This window comes from Alosa alosa, chromosome 12 (assembly GCF_017589495.1).
Source record: "Alosa alosa isolate M-15738 ecotype Scorff River chromosome 12, AALO_Geno_1.1, whole genome shotgun sequence".
Classification (NCBI taxonomy): Eukaryota; Metazoa; Chordata; class Actinopteri; order Clupeiformes; family Clupeidae; genus Alosa; species Alosa alosa.
Window position 1 is genome coordinate 985,616 of NC_063200.1, and position 22,500 is coordinate 1,008,115.

General features: G+C 45.0%; 1 protein-coding gene across 1 annotated transcript in view; it reads left to right on the plus strand.

Moving 5' to 3' along the window:
* Window positions 1-22,500, plus strand: part of pappaa (pregnancy-associated plasma protein A, pappalysin 1a) — a 197,677-nt gene that overhangs the window by 2,975 nt on the left and 172,202 nt on the right. The window contains 4 exon segments of the mRNA XM_048259029.1: window positions 3,348-4,449; window positions 18,653-18,798; window positions 21,210-21,448; window positions 21,481-21,529. Coding sequence (XP_048114986.1) covers window positions 3,348-4,449; window positions 18,653-18,798; window positions 21,210-21,448; window positions 21,481-21,529 — 1,536 coding nt within the window.

Sequence of the window (22,500 nt, forward strand, 5' to 3'; positions counted from 1 at the left end):
TTTACTGTTCCAGGTGATACTTCAAGTGCAAATTGTGCTGTGCTAGTCTCCTTGTGCGCGCGCTCTGCCCAGCTGAGTTCTCATCTGGTGCTGGGGTAGAGTAAACGTGAACCTGAAGGCTTGACTCGCTTGTTCCAGTTCTGCTTTCCATCAGAGTGCTTTGGAGTGCCTTTTTTTCTTCCTCCTTGACAGATGACAAATGGGAGAGTTGCAAGTTGACGTTGCCTTTGAACCAGGGAGAAGTCACTCAAGAGTCATGGCTGTTGTGGACGTATCTGTGGCCCACTCTCTCTGCCCAGTTGGCAAAAACATTTGCAGATATTGGACCGTCGGAGGCTTTTGGTTGGCTATCATTGGTGGCGTGGCAGTTCTCATTTGCTGTCAGACCACCATCCTCTTTCGTTTAACTTGCAATGAATTGTTAAGAAAATAACATAAACTGTAATTAAAATGAATGAAGAGGTATAAATAAATGAGTATTTTGACCCCAAATGGCCAATCGGTGAGGCGTTTGTAATCTGCCAGTACATCGCTGGCAAATCGCCAGTGAACTGCCAGATATCTCCGCAGTAAGTCAACAGTGGTCTGCAGCCTCTTGCTGTTTGGGCTCAGGCCTGCTGTCTGCTAGCATCTCTGCACTGCACATTGCTACGTTGTAGCTAACACCTCTGCACTGCACATTGCTACGTTGTAGCTAGCATCTCTGCACTGCACATTACGTTGTAGCTAGCACCTCTGACTGCACATTGCTACGATTGTAGCTAACACCTCTGCACTGCACATTGCTACGTTGTAGCTAGCACCTCTGACTGCACATTGCTACGTTGTAGCTAGCATCTCTGCACTGCACATTGCTATGTTGTAGCTAGCACCTCAGACTGCACATTGCTACGTTGTAGCTAGCATATCTGCACTGCACATTGCTACGTTGTAGCTAGCATCTCTGACTGCACATTGCTACGTTGTAGCTGTGGAAGTGGGTGGCAGTGCTACAGCGACACCCAGTGACGTGCTAAAACTACTTTAACTTAACTTTGCACATCAAAATACCCGCGTGTGTGTTTGTGTGCTTGTCCAACTGAGGCAGTATAGGCTAGGCCTGGAAAAATGTAATGTGTTAAATTGAGCATGGCAGAATTATGACAGCTGTTTACATAGTGAGCCCCGTAGGCCTTTAAGCACACCTTTCAGCTGGCTGATCGACAGCAGGCTTTTCCTCCAGGTGCGTGGAAGCCTGTAATGCGCCCCAGCCAAGGCCATCAGAGTGCCCCACTAACACTGCACCCTGCTCAGGCTCTGGTGTCTGACCTGGGGAGAACTGCCTTCAAGTCATTTAGTAACACATTAGAAAGAAAACAGAGAAAAATCTCACAGCCGTGTGTGTCATAAACTAAATAGTGTGTAATGGTGTCAAGAGCCAAAAAGTGTGTGTGTGTGTGGGTGTGTGGGTGTGTGTTTATTTTAACAATCCAGCCAAAGGCTTATGCAGGTATTGACTGTACCATCCACTCACAGCAGGCAAGTTAAGGATTGAAGGAATCTTCTGCTATGCAGTTTCCTTTAAAGGTTTTGGCATTAGAGCTAAGAGGGAAGAAGAGAGGAGGGAAGGAGGGGAGAGAGGAAAGAGGAGAAGATGAGAGGAGGAGAGGAGAGAAGAGAAGAAGAGAGGAGGAGAGAGGAGGAGATGAGAGGAGAGAGGAAAGAGGAGAAGATGAGAGGAGAGAGGAAAAAGGAGAAGATGAGAGGAGGAGAGAGAAGATGAGAGGAGAGAGTAGGAAAGTGGAGTGGGAGGAAGGGAAGAAGAGGGGGAAGAGAGGAGAGGAGAGAAGAGGGGATGAGAGGAGAGGAGAGGAGAAGAGAGGGAGTCAGGACTTGCTCATAGTTTGGAGGTTGTAATGTTGGAGGTTGTAATGTGTTTTTTCTGGTTTGGAGGTTTGTAATGTGTTCCTCTGGAAGTGGCTTAGTGGGATAATGATGCCCTGGTGACTGGCTACTCCGTCATGTTTGTGCATGCGTGCTACGCGTACTCCGTCATGTTTGTACATGCGTGCTACGCGTACTCCAAGGCAATAGACTGGCTTTCTCAAGCTTCCTCTGACTCCTGCTCACATGCATAGACACAAACATGAGCACCTCAAATGCTCTTTTTTTTACATTAATGCACCTGGAGCTGAATGCTAGCATATTTGAGAATATGTACTCTCACACACACACACACACACACACACATGCACACACTCCTGTGTGTGGAGGACTTAAGAAAACTCCCCCCTCAAGGATAAACCAATTACCTGAGCTGTGTGCTTTACGAGTGAAACAGGAGCGGGCTGTTTTGGTGCCTGTAGCATATTACAGCTTCTGAGGGAAAATGCTGTACTTGCTTCATCACCCTCCATTTTGCAGCAAATGTTCAAGTGGACCAAACAAATGTGGTAGTCCACAGCTCTCTGTGTCAACAGGATAAGTTAATGACTCCCCACACACACACACACACAGAGGATAAGTTAATGACTCCCGTGCATTTGGAGAACCACAGAGCCATTTCTCACAATTACGCCTTTTTTTAACATTCTTTGCTCTGCTTGTTTTCCCCTCAACACTTGTAAACATGGGCAATGACCATTTAAACGGAGGATGTTTGGGTGCCAGTGATAAGCTGGACTGGAGTTAAAGTAGGAGGAAGACGATCTGTGGTTTTTGGTCAGAGATTTCCCCTCCACAGAAGCATTTAAGAGACTGGTGGTTGTGGAGACTGCGGAGGAGATGCTCTGAGTGAGATGCACTGTCTGGGGAGTCTCCAGACTCAAGCCTGGAAAGGCTCACTGTGTTCTGTGCTTCAGGGCTGTTGCAATATCGTAACAGCTCACTGTGTTCTGTACTGCGGGCTGTTGCAATATCGTAACAGCTCACTGTGTTCTGTACTGCGGGCTGTTGCAATATCGTAACAGCTCACTGGGTTCTGTGCTTCAGGGCTGTTGCAATATCGTAACAGCCCACTGTGTTCTGTGATTCAGGGCTGTTGCAATATCGTAACAGCTCACTGTGTTCTGTACTGCGGGCTGTTGCAATATTGTAATTACAACTTTTTTTACGGAAACTTTTACCGGTCTGGTCTTGTAGAGCTGCTTTATTCTGTGGGCCGGTTTACCACACATGGACTAAGTGCTTTTAGTCCAGGACTATGCTTACTCCATATACAGCAATCCGGCCCTATTACCTCATGATACAACATTTAATCACATATTTTTGGTCTGTTTTTAATGTTTGTTAGTTTGATTTGTGTATTTTGTGTATCTTGTAACAACATTAACTTTGATGTTTCTTGTCTGTTTTTTTTCTCTCTACAGGACTGTTTGATAAATGTTTCTATGCGTCCAGCGATCGCGGTTGGCTCCTGGGCATCAAGGCGGTCAGTGAACAGGGCAACCGTGACCCACGCTTCTTCTTCTCCCTGAAGACCGACCGCGCCCACAAGGTCACCTCCATCCATGGCAACGGCCGCTACATGCCCAACCACTGGGCGCACGTGGCGGTCACCTACGACGGCCTCTACATGAAGCTGCTGGTCAACGGTGCCCAGGTGGCAGTCAGTCGGGAGCAGTCCGGCGACGTCTTCAGCCCCCTCACCAAGAAGTGCAAGGTCCTGATGGTGGGGGGGAACGCGCTGAACCACAACTACCGGGGCGCAGTGGAGCAGGTCAGCCTGTGGCGCTACGCGCGCTCGCAACAGGACATCAACAGAGACATGCATGCCCGACCGGACGTGGCCGAGGACCTGGCGCACCTGGTCATCCGGGAGAATTTCGAGCACGTCAGGCGGAAGTGGCTGTCGGTGAAGGATGGCAGTCTCCCACAGCCTGACGAGGGTCCCCGGGCTGGGATAGGGGGCACAGGCGGGGGCTCGCTGGACACTACACTTGAGCCAACTAATTGTGGCCAGATGGTGTGTGACAACGTAGAGGTGGCGACCAACTACAACCGCTTCTGGACTTTCCGGCGCCCGAAGGTGGTGCGCTACCGCGTGGTCAACATCTACGACGACAATCGCCGCAAACCCACCGTCACCGACCAGCAGATTCACCTGCAGCACCAGCACCTGAACGAGGCGTTCAGCCTGTACAACATCACCTGGGAGCTGAGCGTGCTGAACGTTACCAACTCCTCACTACGGCACCGCCTCGTGCTGGCCAACTGCGACATCAGCAAGGTTGGCGACGAGGAGTGCGACTTGGAGTGCAACCACACACTGACCGGCTTTGACGCCGGCGACTGCCGGCCCCAGAGGAGCGACTGTCCGCAGCAGAAGCTGGGCGATGGGAAGTGCGACGCGGAGTGCAATCGGGACAGCTCAACAGGCCTGCTGCAGTACTTCTACGATGGTGGAGACTGCTGCAACCCCAACGTCACCGACGTCACCAAAACCTGCTTCAACCCAGCCTCACCGCACAGGTAAATGCCCACACACACACACACTCTCTGTACTACAGTAAGATGTCCAGACTTCTCCGGGTTTCTGTTTGACTGTAGTACTTTAAAACACAGATTATGTCCTGCAATAACATACTTTAAAACACACAGATTATGTCCTGCAATAACATGCTTTAAAACACAGATTATGTCCTGCAATAACATGCTTTAAAACACAGATTATGTCCTGCAATAACATACTTTAAAACACACAGATTATGTCCTGCAATAACATGCTTTAAAACACAGATTATGTCCTGCAATAACATGCAGGAGTGCAGTGCTGAGGTGGCCCTGATATGGCCCTGAAGTGGCCCTGATATGGCCCTGATCTTTTTCCCAGGAGTGCAGTGCTGAGTGGGCCTTATATGGCCCTGAAGTGGCCCTGATATGGCCCTGATCTTTTTCCCAGGAGTGCAGTGCTGAGTGGGTCCATGCGGCTCTCCAGCATTCTGCCCTGAGGCGTTGGGAGTGCTGGACTCACTTCTTTCACCCCTTAATTCCTAACAGCCCTCCATGTGAAATCTTTTAAAGCTTATTGTGGCAGCATAATGTGCCTTTTCGGGTTTGGATGGACGCCGCTAACTTTCCTCGTCCTCTTGTTTTGCTCCCTTTTGGTGTTGAGGACAAATGGAGTGGAGAGTCCAGCAGGCCTGTAGCAAGCCAACTGTTCCCCAGATAGTCTGAAAAGGTAAATACAGCTCACGGCAGCGTCGTCTCATTTAGGCTCCAGGTTCAAGCCAGCGTCGTCTCATCCCAATCCATGAATTAGTGAAACACACTCAGCACACAGTAAACACACAGTGAGGTGAAGCACACACTAATCCCGGTGCAGTGAGCTGCCTGCAACAACAGCGGTGCTCGGGGAGCAGTGAGGGGTTAGGTGCCTTGCTCAAGGGCACTTGAGCTGTGCCTACTGGTCGGGGTTTGAACCGGCAACCCTCCGGTTACAAGTCTGAAGCGCTAATCAGTAGGCCACGGCTGCCCCATTTAGCGCTCCAGGCTCACCGCAGCGTTGTCTCATTTAGGCTCAAGGCTGACGGACCCCGTTGTCTCATTTAGGCTCCAGGCTCACGGACCCCGTCGTCTCATTTAGCGCTCCAGGGTTTTTGCGCTGTGGGTTCGGCTCTCCAGGAAACCTAGAAATGCGTTTGTGGGGCAGCGTATTCCACTGAGGGCGAAGCCTGACTCTGGTGTGACGTGCTGGAGCGCTTATTGCTCAGGGTTTTTTATGCTATGCTACGCTGTTGTTGCTACGCTGCTGTTTTAAAGCTAAAGGAAATTGGACTTTTTTAAAAGCAGAACTACCTGAGGCTGGAAGGGAAGGGGAACATATCCTCTAGATGTTTACAATTCCCCATCTCATCTCATTTCGTGCCATCCTCCGGAGCGATGGTTGCCTGTGAATACATACGTGTTTCTGTGATCGATTGCAGTCCTTATTTGGCGCGAACCTGCAGTCATTTTTGAGTGATTGCATTTTGATTGCTCGTTAGGTAAATATTTTTCTGCAATCAATGGACATTTGTTTTAGCCTGTACTCACGGAGCTTTTTGAGAGATCTGCATCACTCTCCCATATCGTATAGCTGCAGCCTTGGGATCGGGTGCCAGAGCGTCGTATAGCTGCAGCCTTGGGATCGGGTGCCAGAGCTTCGTATAGCTGCAGCCTTGGGCCCGGGTGCTAGGGGTGGGTGATATATCGTCTGCGATAATATCGTGATTGTTGTTTTGTTTTAAGATGCGCAAATTGACATTATCGAGTATTTAAATTACTTATGGGGAAAACCACTCGAAATCACGCATTGAAACCCCATACATTCACTAAATCCAGGAGGTGTATGCGAGAGAAGCCACTAGCTGCAGCAGAGCAAGTGTCACATGATCGCTAGTGGGTCCACGTTGGCACACGACTCCTAATGTTTAATTTGTGCAGCGAGACTGAGATGTACTTGGGATTTTGTGGGGCTACTTCTGTTCAAGTAGCATTGATGAGACAGTCACATTTTTTCCTACATGGTTTTATTATATGGAGAGAAAATTAGCCTTTGAGTATTGTAATAGTCAGTTGTGAACAAAGAACTCTTCTCATGTAACCGTTTTTGTAAATGGACTGAACTTTGCTCTAAATATCTATGTGTATCGATTATGCTAACCTTTAACATCTCTATTTCTCATATACATTAGCCATAAGCTAACACATTCGTTTCTATTCTGTAACTTGGAATGCTAGCCTACATAATTGCTCTTAAACAAAACATCGAAGGAAATAACTGAGATGTACTCTGTTGGTCTGCTTAGTTTTGCAGTGAATCCTAAGTAAAGGTTTTTGAAAGGAACTTCAGCTTCAAACTTTCTCTTGTATTCCTTGAACATCCCATAAAGATGTTCCTGTGTAGAACGTCATCAGTCATCCCATAAAGATGTTCCTGTGTAGAATGTTATCAGTCATCCCAGTGAGAGATGTTCCTGTGTAGAACGTCATCAGTCATCCCATAAAGATGTTCCTGTGTAGAATGTCATCAGTCATCCCAGTGAGAGATGTTCCTGTGTAGAACGTCATCAGTCATCCCATAAAGATGTTCCTGTGTAGAACGTCATCAGTCATCCCATAAAAATGTTCCTGTGTAGAACGTCATCAGTCATCCCAGTGAGAGATTTTCCTGTGTAGAACGTCATCAGTCATCCCATACAGATGTTCCTGTGTAGAACGTCATCAGTCATCCCATAAAGATGTTCCTGTGTAGAACATCATCCCAGTGAGATGTTCCTGTGTAGAACGTCATCAGTCATCCCAGTGAGATGTTCCTGTGTAGAACGTCATCAGTCATCCCAGTGAGACTATGTGCACAGGCCAGAGAACACTGTCTTCCTCTTCAGCTGGCCTTTTTGGGTTTGGAGTTGCTCTGGCGTATTGCACCGGGTGGTGTGGTGTGGGGTGGGGTGGTGTGGTGTGGGGTGGGGTGGGGTGGTGTGGGCATCTGAGGGAGGATGGAGGAGGACTATCACTGCTACGCTCTGGTTGCTGATCTCAATTAGAGATGTTGGAAGGCACAGCGGCTCTGAGGCTCTGAGTCTCCAGTGGCATTCCTGGAGTGGTGTGTGTGTGTGTGTGTGTGTGTGTGTGTGTGTGTGTGTGTGTGTGTGTGTGTGTGTGTGAGTCTCCAGTGGCATTCTTGGAGTGGTTGGAATGGCTGTTTAATAGCTCCGTGTGCGGCCGAGCCACTGACATCACCAGCGAGAACAAAAAGAAAATCCAGGTGCTCGTTGGTTTGCGCTGTCTGTTAGTCCACTCCAATCACCAGTCGGCCGTTCATCACCCGAGTGATGATATCCGAGACAGACTCACCCAAGCCAAATATTGGCAAGCTCTCGTGCTCCGCTCTGTACAATGTTCTTCAAAAGGGGGATTGTTTGGGACTGTCGTTAAAAGCTCTGAAAGATGGTGGAGAAGCTCCCCAAGCGCTTGCTTATTTTTGTTTGATTATTATGGTATGTCTAGAAAGTCTTGCTGTGGGCCGCACTACAAACATTATTCGACATTCCTCCGTAATTGTGGAATTCTGGATGAACAACTGGCTACATGCGCCGGGGAACAATGGATGTGAAGTCACACACACACACACACACACACACACACACACACACACACACTGCTGCTGTGCCCCAGAGCCTGTTACCACTTAGCTTGTTTAGAAATCTGGCTCGCAGGAGTCCAGGGTGGGAGCCGCTTGCCTCTGTCTGAAACCTAGAGGAGCCTCAGTGTGCCAAGAGAGAACAGGCAGAAGGCCACACACACGCACACACACACGGACACACACACACACACACACACACACGGACACACACGGACACACACACACACACACAAACACATACACGGACACACACACACACAGACACACACACACACAGACACATACACGGACACACACACACGGACACACGCACACGCGAACACACATGCACGGACACGCACACACACACAAAAACGCACACACACACAGGAACACACACGCACAGACACACGGACACACACACACACACACACACACACACACACACACACACATGGACACACACACACACACACTCTCTAGAGTGTGTATCACAATCGGTTGACCTAATCATGGGATTGGATGTCGTGCACCATGGACACGCGTGATTTCTAAATTACAGCCTCAAGTGGACTCCAGCGAGGCTCCTGGAGGATGCAGGACATTAGGGGTGTCCATCTCTCATGTCAAAGACCATACCATTCTAGATACATAGGCACGATTCGATACAAGAAAAGATACATGTTCATAAAAAACGATTCAGTTCGATGCGATGCGATTCGATGCAGTTCAAGAATGGAAAGCATTCTGAAAGATTTTTTATAATTTGCTCAAGGTGCACATTCATTTTATATTATCAGTTATCATGGTCATGGTTGTCAATTAGGCAAAAAAATGTGTGAATATGATTATCTAAACTGAGGTTTGTTTCATATACTGTATTGAAATGAAAAAAGAATAGTCTACATTTCAGTCAAACACAGCAGCCAAATACAACATTTTTTTTATAGACTTTATAGATTTTATAGAGTTATATCTGATTGTTTTCATGGAGCTGTAGCCTTGTTGAGGTAAGACAATACCGAAATAAAATAAAACAGTGCTTAAGACACTCTTGGCCTTTTCTCATATAGCCTACAAGAATAAAATAGGCCTACATATCAATGAACCAGGGCTTAAAATTCATTTTTCAAAATGGGGAATTCCCCCTTTAGGGTTAATGTAGGGGGATTTACACAATTTGGGGGGGGGGGGGTCGATTCTGATACCAAGTCAAGAATTGCGATTTCAATATTTCGATACTTTTAAAAAAAAAAGTGTTTGATTTTGGGGCCCCCACCACCCTGGCGTCATCAGTAATATATACTGTAGTGGGATCATTCACAACAGTGGACATCCTAGATTCTGCTTGACTCTCTCCACACACACAAAAACACACACTGAAAATGATAGCTTATGTGATATGTTTCTATCATATATTTTTGAATTCAAATAGAGTGTATTTATTTAATAATGCATTTTTTAAAGTATAGCATTTTACTAGTAATTACTAGTAGCTAAACATATTTAGTAATTTGAATGCCTCATATTGACGTTTAACCTATAACACTTAGGCATATCTTTAATGTGTGTGTAGGTCCAATTGAGTGCACATTGCTGATGAGTAGGTGTAATTGAGTGCCTGTCACTTTAAGAAAATACGAGAGTAATTCTATGGGTAATTTGGCCCCCCTTCAACCTGACGGTTTTAGGCTATAGTCGCTAGTGAATAAAAGTTGTGCACAGTGCGGTATGTGTATGCAAATCATTATGTTTTCTATGTCATTAGATACAATAAATGTTGAAAAAACTAACATGTCGAAGACAAACTTTCTGGGATCAAGTGTTGACGTGACCTGACTGAGCTAGCAGGATAGTTACCAAGGAGCTCTTTCCAGATGTAAAAGTTTGCCATTGTAGCGTAGCCTATTTGCGTAAGCGCAAAGTGGTTCTCTCTCTCTCTCTCTCCATTGTGTGTGTGCGTCTGCATGAGGCTATGTTCAATTCAACTCGTTAGTTGATCAGTCCGGTCAATAGCACCGCATTCACGCCACTTAATGATTAGGCTATATTAACGTCATCAGACAGGCTGTAAAAGTGTATGCGGGAATTTCTCGCATTATGATGGCTAGAGTTGCGGGACTTGAACAAATTATGCGCAATACCCGCAATCCCGCAGTGAAATTTAAGCCCTGAATGAACTCTCTGGGTTTATTTTGTTCCAACGGTAGACCTAATGCAGAAACCTATAATGCCACAAGTCTGAGTGAATATGAACAAAATAATTGGCTAATAATTTGTGCATCGTTTTAGCAAGGGCCAAATTATTATTTAACATTAAAATCCTTCATCAAACGTAGGCTATGCTCTGCAGACTATCGTTGCTGTTTTGGTGTTTAATTTCGTGCTGGATTTGAAAACAAAAGGTAAAAAATGTAAAACAAATGACCAGTGAGAGTTGTCACGTGCTTAGGTTGCAGTAGATGTATGGGTAATGGGTCATTTGACAACTTTGTGAAATTGAAAATTTGACAATGAATGTAGCGAAAAAAAAAATGCATTACCCAGAATTCCGTGCAAAAGTATAGTTTCCAAAAGCGGATGAGGATGAAACTGGCAGCTGCTTGGAATGTAAATGAGAGTCTGGCGAGCAGAAAGGTTGTGAACGATTAAGTAACGTAAATCGATATAGCGACGGTTCATTTCAGTTTTATTCCGATGCGAGGGCTTCCGCGTATCGATGTAGCTATATCTTACGCGGTCGCGGATACCGATACATATCGGTTAATCTTACACCCTAACGCATGCTTTTTCTCTTGCTAATTGTCGCTGGCTGCAGGACACATGTGCTTTTCTACTTGCTAGTGTCATGGCTGCAGGACACATGTGCTTTTCTACTTGCTAGTGTCATGGCTGCAGGACACATGTGCTTTTCTACTCTGAGATTGCATGTGTCATGGCTGCCCAGGACATACTCTAAGAATTCTTCGTGTCATGGCTGCCGGCTTGATTGCAGTTCTGTGCTGGCCACAGTGTTCAGATTCAGACAGTGCTCTGACATGGCGTAAGCATCAGACACTTTAGCACACAGGCCAGGCACACAGGCCAGGAGAAGTCTAGAACATTTATTAGAGTGATGGTGGTAGTAGAGATGATGATGATGGTGATGATGGCGATGGTGATGATGGTGATGATGGTGATGACGACTATAGTGACTTTGGCATTTCCCTTCTGGTGGGATGTAATTAGTATGCTATAACTCATGTGAGGAGCCATAGGTGATGAAGGGGGCAGAAATATGGCTATAATGTTTCTGGCTGGCCTGTCGCCATGTCAATGGCTCTCGTGGTGACACCACGTCACCTTAATGGACAGGATAGCCGTCAGCATGTGGTCATCAGCCTGTCATTCCCCCAGCCTGATAGTGAACACACAGTGAGGTGAAGCACACACTAATCCCGACCCAGTGAGCTGCCTGCTGGCGGCGCTCAGGGGTGTACTGTCGCGAGGGCGTGTTGTGTATTCGTCGCGTGTGTATGTGTATGTAATGCATGCGTGTGTGGTATTGTTGTTGGTGCATTGTGCAGTAATCCTTCCATCTGGCTCACCACGTTTCTCGAAACAGCCAGAGGGCCAGCCACCCATCCACACCGCGCACACACACACACACACACACACACACACACTCACACATACACACACTCTCTCTCTCCTCTCCTCCATCTCTCCTAACACACACACACACTCTTCTCTCCCCCATCTCTTTTAATATCTTTCCAATGTGTGTTCTCTTTTGGAATTACACGTTGGGAAAGAAGGCCGTTCAGCAAGGCAAGGGAAAATGTGTGCGAGTTTGTGTGTGTGTGTGTGTGTGTGTCTGTCTGTCTGTCTGTCTGTTAATGTGTATGTGTGTGTGTGTGTGTGTGTCAATGTCTGTCATCTATCGCTCTCAATATTATCAATGTGTGTGCTTTATTTGTGTGTTTAGCATATGTGTGCTATCTGTATGTGTGCAGTGAAAGTGCATGTTTATGTTTATGGTGAATGTGTGTGTTTGTGGTTTGTGTGTGTGTGTTTGCCACAACGTGTTTGCCAGTTGTGTCATATTATTGGTTGTGTTGATGTGTGTGTGTTTCTTGTAATTTGTTGTTCACATGTGTGTGTGTGGTGTGGTTTGTGTTTGTGTGTGTGTGTGTGTGTGTGTGAGTGTGTGTGTGGTGTGGTTTTTGTTAGTGTGTTGTGTGTGTGTGTGTGTGTGTGTGTTGTGTGTGTGTGGTGTGGTGTGGTGTGGTGTGTGTGTTTTAGTGTAGTAATAATTGCTGGGATGACCGATGGTTTTAAAGGCTGTGGTGTTGACCGACTTGATGACAGGAGACCTGAGGAGCCCACAGATTTAAAAGAGGTCTTGGCTGACACACGGCCGTCACCATGCCAACCCCTTGCCACATTTCCCACCTAGCGACCTCAGACGTTCCTATACTAAGGAACATTTATGAGGCCCTATATGAACTCTATGATTGTGTATTATGAAGTCATAATCCTATTTAACAGATCAGATGGAGAGCAATGACATAACACACAACCTCAGATGGTGACATCGGAGTTTCACTGGCGGTAGTCTGTCCGCTGAGCAGTATTCTTATTTCCTTATGTCCGCATACTCGACCCCTCCTCTGTTTTAAACAGTTTCACTATTTCTGCTTCATCCCCAGAGTAAGAAAAAAAATCATGAAACACCCCTCCCCACTAACAGCCCCCAAACACACACACACACACACACACACACACACACACACTCGATATAGCTCAGAGTAAAGGTGGTTGTCTGCATTTGGCCATTTTTGACCCTGGAGGGTCTTGATGTTCCTAGGGTTAGGGTTAGAGTCGCACACGCAAGTCTCGTGCTGGTAGCCTGAACGCTCTAACCTGTTAAAGGGGAACTCCGGTATTAAATGGGTTTTAGATATGTTAAGTATGACCATAAGATAGAGTCATGGACGAGGGGTGACCCTATCCAGACCCGACGCATTTCGAACTTTTCGCAAGTTTTTACTGATGCTTCTATAGCGCTATTAGCGTGCATGTCAGACATAGCGTTATTAGCGTGCATGTCAGACATAGAGCTATTAGTGTGCATGTCATAGCGCTATTAGCGTGCATGTCATAGCGCTATTAGCGTGCATTTCATAGCGCTATTAGCGTGCATGTCATAGTGCTATTAGTGTGCATGTCATAGAGCTATTAGCGTGCATGTCAAAGCGCTATAAGCGCACATATCAAAGTGCTATAAGCGCACATGTCAAAGCGCTATTGCGCTATTAGTGTGCATGTCAAAGCGTGGCATGTCACATACTGCTTCTTTTAACCCATCTACAAGGCTAACAAGAGCTCCACACTTCGTCAATAGTGTAATCAGGTTCTTAACATTTAAAACGAGGCATGGGCAACATAGTACAGTATGTGTGCTGAAAGTTTATTTAGAAGACAGTTTATACAGACACTACCTGGAGTAACTTTTCCAAACACAAATCTTGTGCTGTTGACGGATGGAGGACAGTGCGTACTCTGCCATTTCAGCAAACTTCTATCCCCATGCGCGACATACAGTACCCCCCTTTCTGAATGCTCACACTCACTCCTCCTTCTGTCTCCACTGGTCTCCACTGGTCTCCACTGGTCTCTACTGAATTAGCCTTATAGGTTTGACCTACAGTAGTTCAGCTTTTACCCTCCCTGAGCAACATGCCCCTCTGCCCCCTCTTCAAGCCCTGTGAATGACCCCCCCCCATGCGCCACCACAAAAAAGCCCCCCAACAAATATTTTCTGAGGAAGTCATGAAATTCCTGAAATGATTAGGCACAGAGAGATCCATATGTCTTCAGGGTCCTCAGGGGTCTGTTTCGGTTCGACCCAACACAGCAGCCGCCTTACCTGGCCTCTTCCTGAGAGCTTACACACACACACACACACACACACACACACACACACACACACACACTCACACACACACACACACACACTCTTACCTGGCCTCTTCCTGAGAGCTTACACACACTCACACACACTCACACACACAAACACACTATTACCTGACCTCTTCCTGAGAGCTTACACACACTCACATTCACTCACACACACACACACACACACGCACACACACACACACACACTCTTCTAACCCTAACCCTAGCCCAACCCTAACCCACCCCAAGCCCAACCCAAGCCAAACCCTAACCCACTTAAGCCTGTGCATTACGGACCCCTTTACCCTAACCCCAAACCTAACCTTAACCCTAACCCATTGTGCATTACAAACCCCTGTATTCTCTGGCACAGGCAAGTCAAATTAGTATCTGTGTGTGTGTGTGTGTGTGTGTGTTTAAGGTTTGGGTTAGTGTTTGGGTCGGTAGGATTACTTTCCCCCTGTTGTGTTGCTGGGTTCTGTGTGGTTGAACCGAATCGGCGATCGGCCGTGCAAGAGCAATGCCAGCGCCGTGCAGCATACTCCTGTGATATGTGCCAACACCTCCTGTGATATGTGCCAGGGCTGCAGCAGCTGGGACATGCCGCTCAGTAGCTCAAGCCCTCTCTGTTCACCGTGGCGCGCCTGTTCTCACACAAAGACCCTCTATTACTCCTCCACATAGTACGGCTGTGTGTGAAAAACATCACCTGTTTTAATCACTCACATCAATCTCTGATGTGCCCGGTCATCAAACATGTGCCTCTCTCTCTCTCTGTCTCTGTCTCTCTCTCTCAGTCTCTCTCTCTCCCTCTCTGTCTCTGTCTCTCTCTCTTTCTGTCTCTCTCTCTCTCCTCTCTGTCTCTCTTTTTCTCTCTTTTTCTGCCTAAACGATGACACTGCTTTATTTCCCGCCAACTGTGTCCATTGTTGGAACAGCACCAAACATTTCATACTATCATTGTCTCAGAGAGACGCATGTGGCTTGCCATCCCTTCCTCTTGTGTGTGTGTGTGTGTGTGTGTGTGTGTGAGAAATAACCAGTCATCAAAAAATTATGTTGGATGATAAGTTACCGGTACTTTAACACTGCGTTTATAAGTCTGCAGATTCTGGTATTCTTTTTTACTGGAAATGTGCATAGCAACCTGGAAATGTGCATAGCAACCTGGCTAGATCACTTAGATGCCTAGATGAGGGCTGTTGTAGAGCTCTTGCATAAAACATTAATCATTGTCCTGAACTTGGTGAGAAGAGTGAAATGTGACTGATTATCACACGTTACAGTTTTTCTCAGTCGCTTTGGTGCTTTTCTCACATCACTATTAAAATTTGCACAGCAGTTAGTGCAAACTGCAGAACCTAGTGGATAACCTGCAAAAGCGTCACTCACTTCAAAATGGATAGTCCATTCCACAAAAGCAGTATTCATGTCAATGAAACTGCCAGTGTGTCATCAAAATGAGAAGTCTTGACACCATTGTTTATGAACAAGATAGTCAAATGGCTTTGTCATGTTTTCATTATGACAGTTTATCCCTCTCAGTGTTTTCCAAAGCAAAAAAAAGGTCAGAACTTCGGTGACACTACCTGAATATGCTCAAGACAGCACTATACAGTACTTGTACAGCCATTTGAAAATTACAGCAAAGTTACACATTGCTGTAGTTGGGGGAGTAAGTTTCACATTTTTACTGTATATGCTCATTGCAATTCTACAGCCAGTATTGGGAGGGTTACTTTCAAAAACATATTCGTTACAGAATACAGAATACATATTCAAAAATGTAATCTGTAACATTATTCGTTCGTTACTCAATCTGAGTAATGTATTCTGAATACTTAGATTACTTCTGCATTGAATTGCATTTTATAGTGTAGGAATGCTGACCATCAAATCCTGCTTAGGCCTACTACTAAACAGGCCCTATTCTGGTGTGTTCTTCTGTTCCAAATGGCTTAAGTGTTGGGCCCACATAGGAGAATGTAAAGTCAACTAAGCTACCTGATACAACTTTAAAATAGCAAGGTGACCATTAAAACTACAGCAGGCGACTAGGCTAATTAAAATAAACAAATAAATAGGCTACTTTAAGGGCGTAGCCAGAAATTATCGATCCAATGTGTGTCTCAATTGTCCCCCGCTGACCACCTCACATTTCTCTCTAGATTTTGCAACAACCTTACATGACACAATGCAATAAAATATGCCAGTTTTAGGACACAGAATAATGTTTGTAATGATACCAGTTACATTTAACAGTAACATAAAGTGTAATGCCGGTTCATTGTCTAAGGTGCATGGTGAAGTGAAATTCTTACTTGGGAAAAAAACATTTGCGATATCCTGGATGGGAGATACTTGTGTCTTTCAAATTTTCCATGATCAAAGAGGGCACTAATACGCACCGTGCATAGCAAAATCACAACTTGGGCTTTTGCTGCACAAGCAAGATATTTAAGGTGTCTCCAACTGCACCAATGTCTCAATTGTACTCAGTCTACCCTAATTAAAGGTGTGCCTGTGAGATTTTTAAATTGGCATCAACCCAGGGCTACAAGTGAGGGTGCATATGATGGGTGGAACATAAAATGACCTGTAAATGTAAAACACTATGGGCTACTGTATATCAGTGCTCTCAAAAATGAACGTGGATCGCGTAATTTTACAATCAAAACCGACACGTTAAAAATATGCTAGGCCTACCAAGAAGAATAATTCTTCGTAAATGTAGATAATTCTTAAATAAAATGTAGATCTAGAAAAATAATAATCTATAAAGCTATTTTAAGTTAGAATAAAAAACTTAGAGAATGCAGTGCCTATTTTAGAGATTGGTTTTATTGTAGCCCAGGGTCTAAATCAACTCGTAGGCTTTGCTTATTGCTTAGCAAACTGTGTAAACCTGGACAATGAAGTAGCCTGAGCTATTAATACTTGGGAAAAATATCCTTTGAACAGACATCAGGAACCACGATCAGTGAGGAAACAGGAGTTACCTCCACTTCATTTTACTCGTTGCTGGGCAAACAGTAATTTCAGGGTCTCTCGATGGCGCTTCCATACGCGCTGGCTGCTTTGAGGCTAGTGAGTGCAAGACGGCAGGGCTTGGATTTAAACATGTAAACAATTTCATCATAGCTTTCAGGAGCTTCTGGGAAATGGAGTTGCCCTTCATTTATTTAGAGAGTGAATAAACTATGAAACAGATAAGTATCGTCATGTAATCCATTGATTTCAAACAAATGTAACTTTGTATTCTAAATACCAACTATTTAACTTGTAAACTGTATCGAATACAGTTACTCATATTTGTATTCTGAATACATTAGCGGTACATGTATTCCGTTACTCTCCAACACTGTTACAGCATTGTGACAGAATTTGATAACTAGTTCAACAATTTTGTATATGACTCAAACAATGAAATGAAGACTATTACTTTTATTGGAAACTACTATTCAGCATCCATAAGTTCATTTTGACTGACATGACATAAGCAAATGATAATGTTATAAAACAGCAGAGAATTGAATGAAAGCAACATGTCCAAAAGCATTTGCAATTTGTTCAGAGGAAGGAGAAATTGCTACTATGATGTGCACAAATGACTAAATGTTGTGGAGGTTGAACTAATAGTTATGAGAATTTTCATTCTGATCTGAGAAAAGCACCAAAGCGACTGAGCAAATGTATTTTTGATTGTGCTTTCAGCAGCCAACATGCCGAGCAGAGTGTTTGGACCTATTTTTATTCATCTAATATCCGGTGTTTTTTGCCATAAATCTTTTACAGGCTTTTTTGGTGAGCGTGTATGCAAGTTGGTTGGAATGCTTTAATTTTTATTTGACTTGACTGAGCGAGAGAGGTATTGGTGCTGGAGTGGAGCAGGTCTGGAGGGGCGCGCTTGGTTCCCATTCAGGCTGTGTTGGCCAAACACAGCTCTTGATCCATGCATACACAAACACATGAATCAGGCCATCCCTGGCCAAAGCACGGGCTGAAATAGCCCAGGCCCTCCTGCAGAGGCTGACAGATAGATGGAGAAGACAACGTGAAGAAAAGCAGGATTACAGCCCATAATTATGCACATGAGCTACTCTGAGCCAACACAGGGGCGCTCAACCACCATGTTTCTGCCTCCATGCCAGCTTTAGTTTCACCACTGAACTATACGCCTGCAAATTAGAGATAGATAGATAGATAGATAGATAGATAGATAAATAGATAGACAGATAGATAGATAGATAGATAGATAGATAGATAGATTGATAGATAGATAGATACATTGATAGGTGGGTAGATAGATAGATAGATAGATAGATAGATAGATAGATAGATAGATAGATAGCCTGATGCCCCCTGTTTGCCCCCTGTGTGTCTCACTGCCAATACTCAATCACTGTGTTGATTCTCTTTGTTCTGATTCATTGTGCACATTATGTGTTCTGATTCCCTGTGTAGATGATCTGTGTTCTGATTCCCTGTGAAGATGATCTGTGTTCTGATTCCTGTGTTCTGATTCTTTGTGTTGATTCTCATTGTTCTCATTCTCTGTGCTAATTATCAGTGAAGATGTGGATGTTGAGCTTGTCTAATGTGAACCAAACTCTTGTCGGCCTGCAGGGCCTATCTGGATGTGAAGGAACTGAAGGAGATCTTAAACCTGGATGGGTCCACGCACCTCAACGTCTTCTTTGCCAACTCCTCTGATGAAGACCTAGCCGGTGTTGCCACCTGGCCGTGGGACAAGGAGGCCTTGACACATTTGGGTACGGAGCAAACCTTCTGTTTTCCCTTAACAATGGTTGAGTGGGTAGGACGCAAGTGTTATCCTTTACCTTCTAGGAGGCTGAGTTTGGGGAACAAGTGGAAATTGATTGTAAGGAGTGAGTGTTCTTCCCTTGGGGCACCCTGGGAGAGAGTTGACTTCTGTTCAGATAGGAAGCAAGTGTTCCTGCCTCAGTAAAGGTGAATTGTAGGAAGTGATTGTTCTTCCCTTAGGCAGTGTGAGCGTAAAGAGGGAGGGATCAGAAGGGAGTCTTCTTCTCTTTAGCCAATCAGGTTCTGTCCCAATTTTAGCCCAGAGACAGTCAGACCCAACAAACTTTAGAATCAGGCTGAATTTTCATCCAATTTGTTGTGCAGTTTGAGGCTCATGATGGCCTATTAGAAGAGCCAGTGTTCTGGCTTCAGGTCGGATTGCTGGCATTTTGCCAATTTTGGCATCGCTTGCAGCAATCACAACCGATTAAAACATGTAGTGAGTTGCCATGTCGTGTGCAACTATGAAAAATCGCAGTGTCTGTTTGCCCGGCTTTAGTGGAGGTTAAATGTAGGAAGCGAGAGTTCTCCTCCCATTCTAGAGTTTTCCTTCCATTCTATGTAGGAAGCCAGAGTTCTCTTCCCATTCTATGTTGGAAGCGAGAGTTCTCCTCCCATTCTAGAGTTCTCCTCCCATTCTATGTAGGAAGCCAGAGTTCTCCTTCCATTTTTTGAAGCTGAGTTACTGTAAGTGGACAAAGTTTGAACTTAGAGAGGGATAGATATAATGCCTTCAGGGTAGGAAGCAAGTGTTCTCTCCCTTAGTGAAGGTTGTGTGTAGGAAGTGAAACACTGTGTGTGACACTCTGTTACAATTACATACATTTTACATTTTGTTATTTGGACAATGCCTCCATTCAAAGCAACTTAAAACTAAGAGTTGCAAAATTTTATGAAGATACATTGAAATAATACACTCAGGGCCAGATGTACTAACGCTGCCATTCAATTCAGGGCGATTTGTTTCTCAAGTGTATGTAAAATCATTGCAAGGTATTTTACAAACAGGTCGCTAATGATGTAAAGCCAAAACCGCCTGTTGCGGAGCTGAAATAGCTAATTGGCGCTTTTCGTGTCATGCATATGCATTCATGGGAGTATCCAGGGAAACTGGGAGTTTAACTAAAAAGATGGGAGGGGAAGAGTAAAGAGCTTTTTAATTATGTATTCCGCGGTATGTACAAAGACTACTCCTGAAAGCGACGCCTATTGTTGTTTAAAATACTCCCTTGTAAAAGAGGTGTTAATCCAAATTGCAGTTCACCGCGCCAATAAGAGAACCTTTCAAAGACTTTGAATGTCTTACTTTCACTTTCACGCCATTCACTTAAACTTTCCTACTTGCTAGATTTTGACTAATTTTCTATAGCCTACGCGGCAGTAAGTACTTTTGAGTAAAACTACTGATCTTCATATCTCCCCTCTGCTTGTTGACATCTTATCATGTATGGTATTATTTCATGATCGCTAAACGCTTGATTCTTTTAATTTTGTCATCAGTTAAGGCTCTGCCGCTCTTCATTAAGCCAGAGAAAGGCACAGTTTACACTAGTTTGATAAATACGACGGAAACTTGGGTCTGACAGCCGCTTACAATCTGGCGGTTTGTCCATGACGCCGATAACGCCACGCTTGCAAATGTACGCATTATCTGGCCTCAGTTTCAGGGTTTTGCACACAAACAAATCTGTAATTTTGTTTGTGTTTTTTCATTCCGTCAAAAACAGAATACTGCAGTAGGACACATCATTTACTGCTACTACAATGATGCGAAAAACGTAGAATAGTGAAATTAGATTTCCTAACTTCCCTAGTCTCTAAAAATCAAATTTCAGTGGTCAGGATCTGACCTTCCAAGTGGAAAGGCTGTGAATTCAATCCAACAGTGACACCACTGAGAAAGGTGCTCAACCCCACATTACTCCAGGGCCTGTCTCTGTAATTAGTCCACTGTAAGTCACTCTGGATAAGAGCGTCCGCTAAATGACAAATAATGTAATGTAACGTAACCTAATGTAACGTAACCTAATGTAACGTCACCTATTGCACTGTAACCTAATGTAACGTAACCTATTGCACTGTAACGTAACCTAATGTAACGTAACCTAATGTAACGTCACCTATTGCACTGTAACCTAATGTAACGTAACCTATTGCACTGTAACGTAACCTAATGTAACGTAACCTAATGTAACGTAACCTATTGCACTGTAACGTAACCTAATGTAACGTAACCTAATGTAACGTAACCTATTGCACTGTAACGTAACCTAATGTAACGTAACCTATTGCACTGTAACCTAATGTAACGTAACCTAATGTAATGTAACCTAATGTAATGTCTTGTTACTTGGTCCAGGTGGGATCGTGCTGAACCCTTCCTTTTATGGCACCTTTGGTCACTCACACACCATGATCCACGAGATCGGTCACAGCCTGGGCCTCTACCATGTGTTCCGCGGCATCTCGGAAGTGGAGTCCTGCAACGACGCGTGCCTGGAGACCGGTATGCCGATGGAGACGGGCGACGAAGCCGCACCCACAACCCCACCCAAACACAAGCACTGCCGCGGACTTGAGCCAGGCAACGAGACCCGCGCGTCAGTTAATATCAACAACTTTCAGGTGAGAACACCTCACACACACACACACCCTTCAACAACTACATGAGCTACGCAGGTGAGAACACCTCACACACACACACACACCCTTCAACAATCCATGAGCTATTAATGAGGTCGACATCATTAATACACACACACTGCCATTAATATTGACACATACACAGACACACACACACACCCTTCAACAATATGCCGACATATTGCAGGTAAGACTGGTGACATATATTATTGCTACAACACACATTACACAATGACACATTAATAATACACTATTACCGACACACACACACACACACACACACACACACATAATATGAGCTACGCCAGTGTGTTCGGTGACCAGAAGACAAAAGGGACTATCTCAGGCTTTTCCGTATCACATAATCAGATGATCAAATCCCTTCATAAAGGAGTCGTTTGATTTCTCGATCCCTGAGTGTTTATCAGATAATCCCGAGTCCACTCTTTTATTAGGGAACTAAATTTAGGTGATGATTAGGTCATGTTTTCCATGCTCTGTCAGAGCGGCGTTCAGAGATGTGCTCGTGGTTATTCTGGTCTGTCCTTGTTAAGTCCCGCCCCCTCCACAGTAGTGTTCCAAATGATAGGACGAAGCCCATGGGACATTATCGTACAACACATGTACTGTGTGTGTGTGAGGAAGTGCACTTCTGACTGCTGTGTGTGTGTGGGTGTGTGAGGAAGCTGTGTGTGTTGAGGAATGACTGCTGTGTGTGTGTGTGTGAGGAAGTGCACCGATGTGTGTGTGTGTGTGTGTGTGTGTGTGTGTGTGTGTGTGAGGAAGTGCACTTATGACTGCTGTGTGTGTGTGTGTGTGTGAGGAAGTGCACTTATGACTGCTGTGTGTGTGTGTGTGTGTGTGTGTGTGTGTGTGTGTGTGTGTTTGTGTGAGAAAGTGCACTTATGACTGCTGCGTGTGTGTGTGTGTGTGGGAGTGAAGAAGTGCACTGTGTGACTGCTGTGTGTGTGTGTGTGTGTGGTGGAAGTGCACTTCTGACTGCTGTG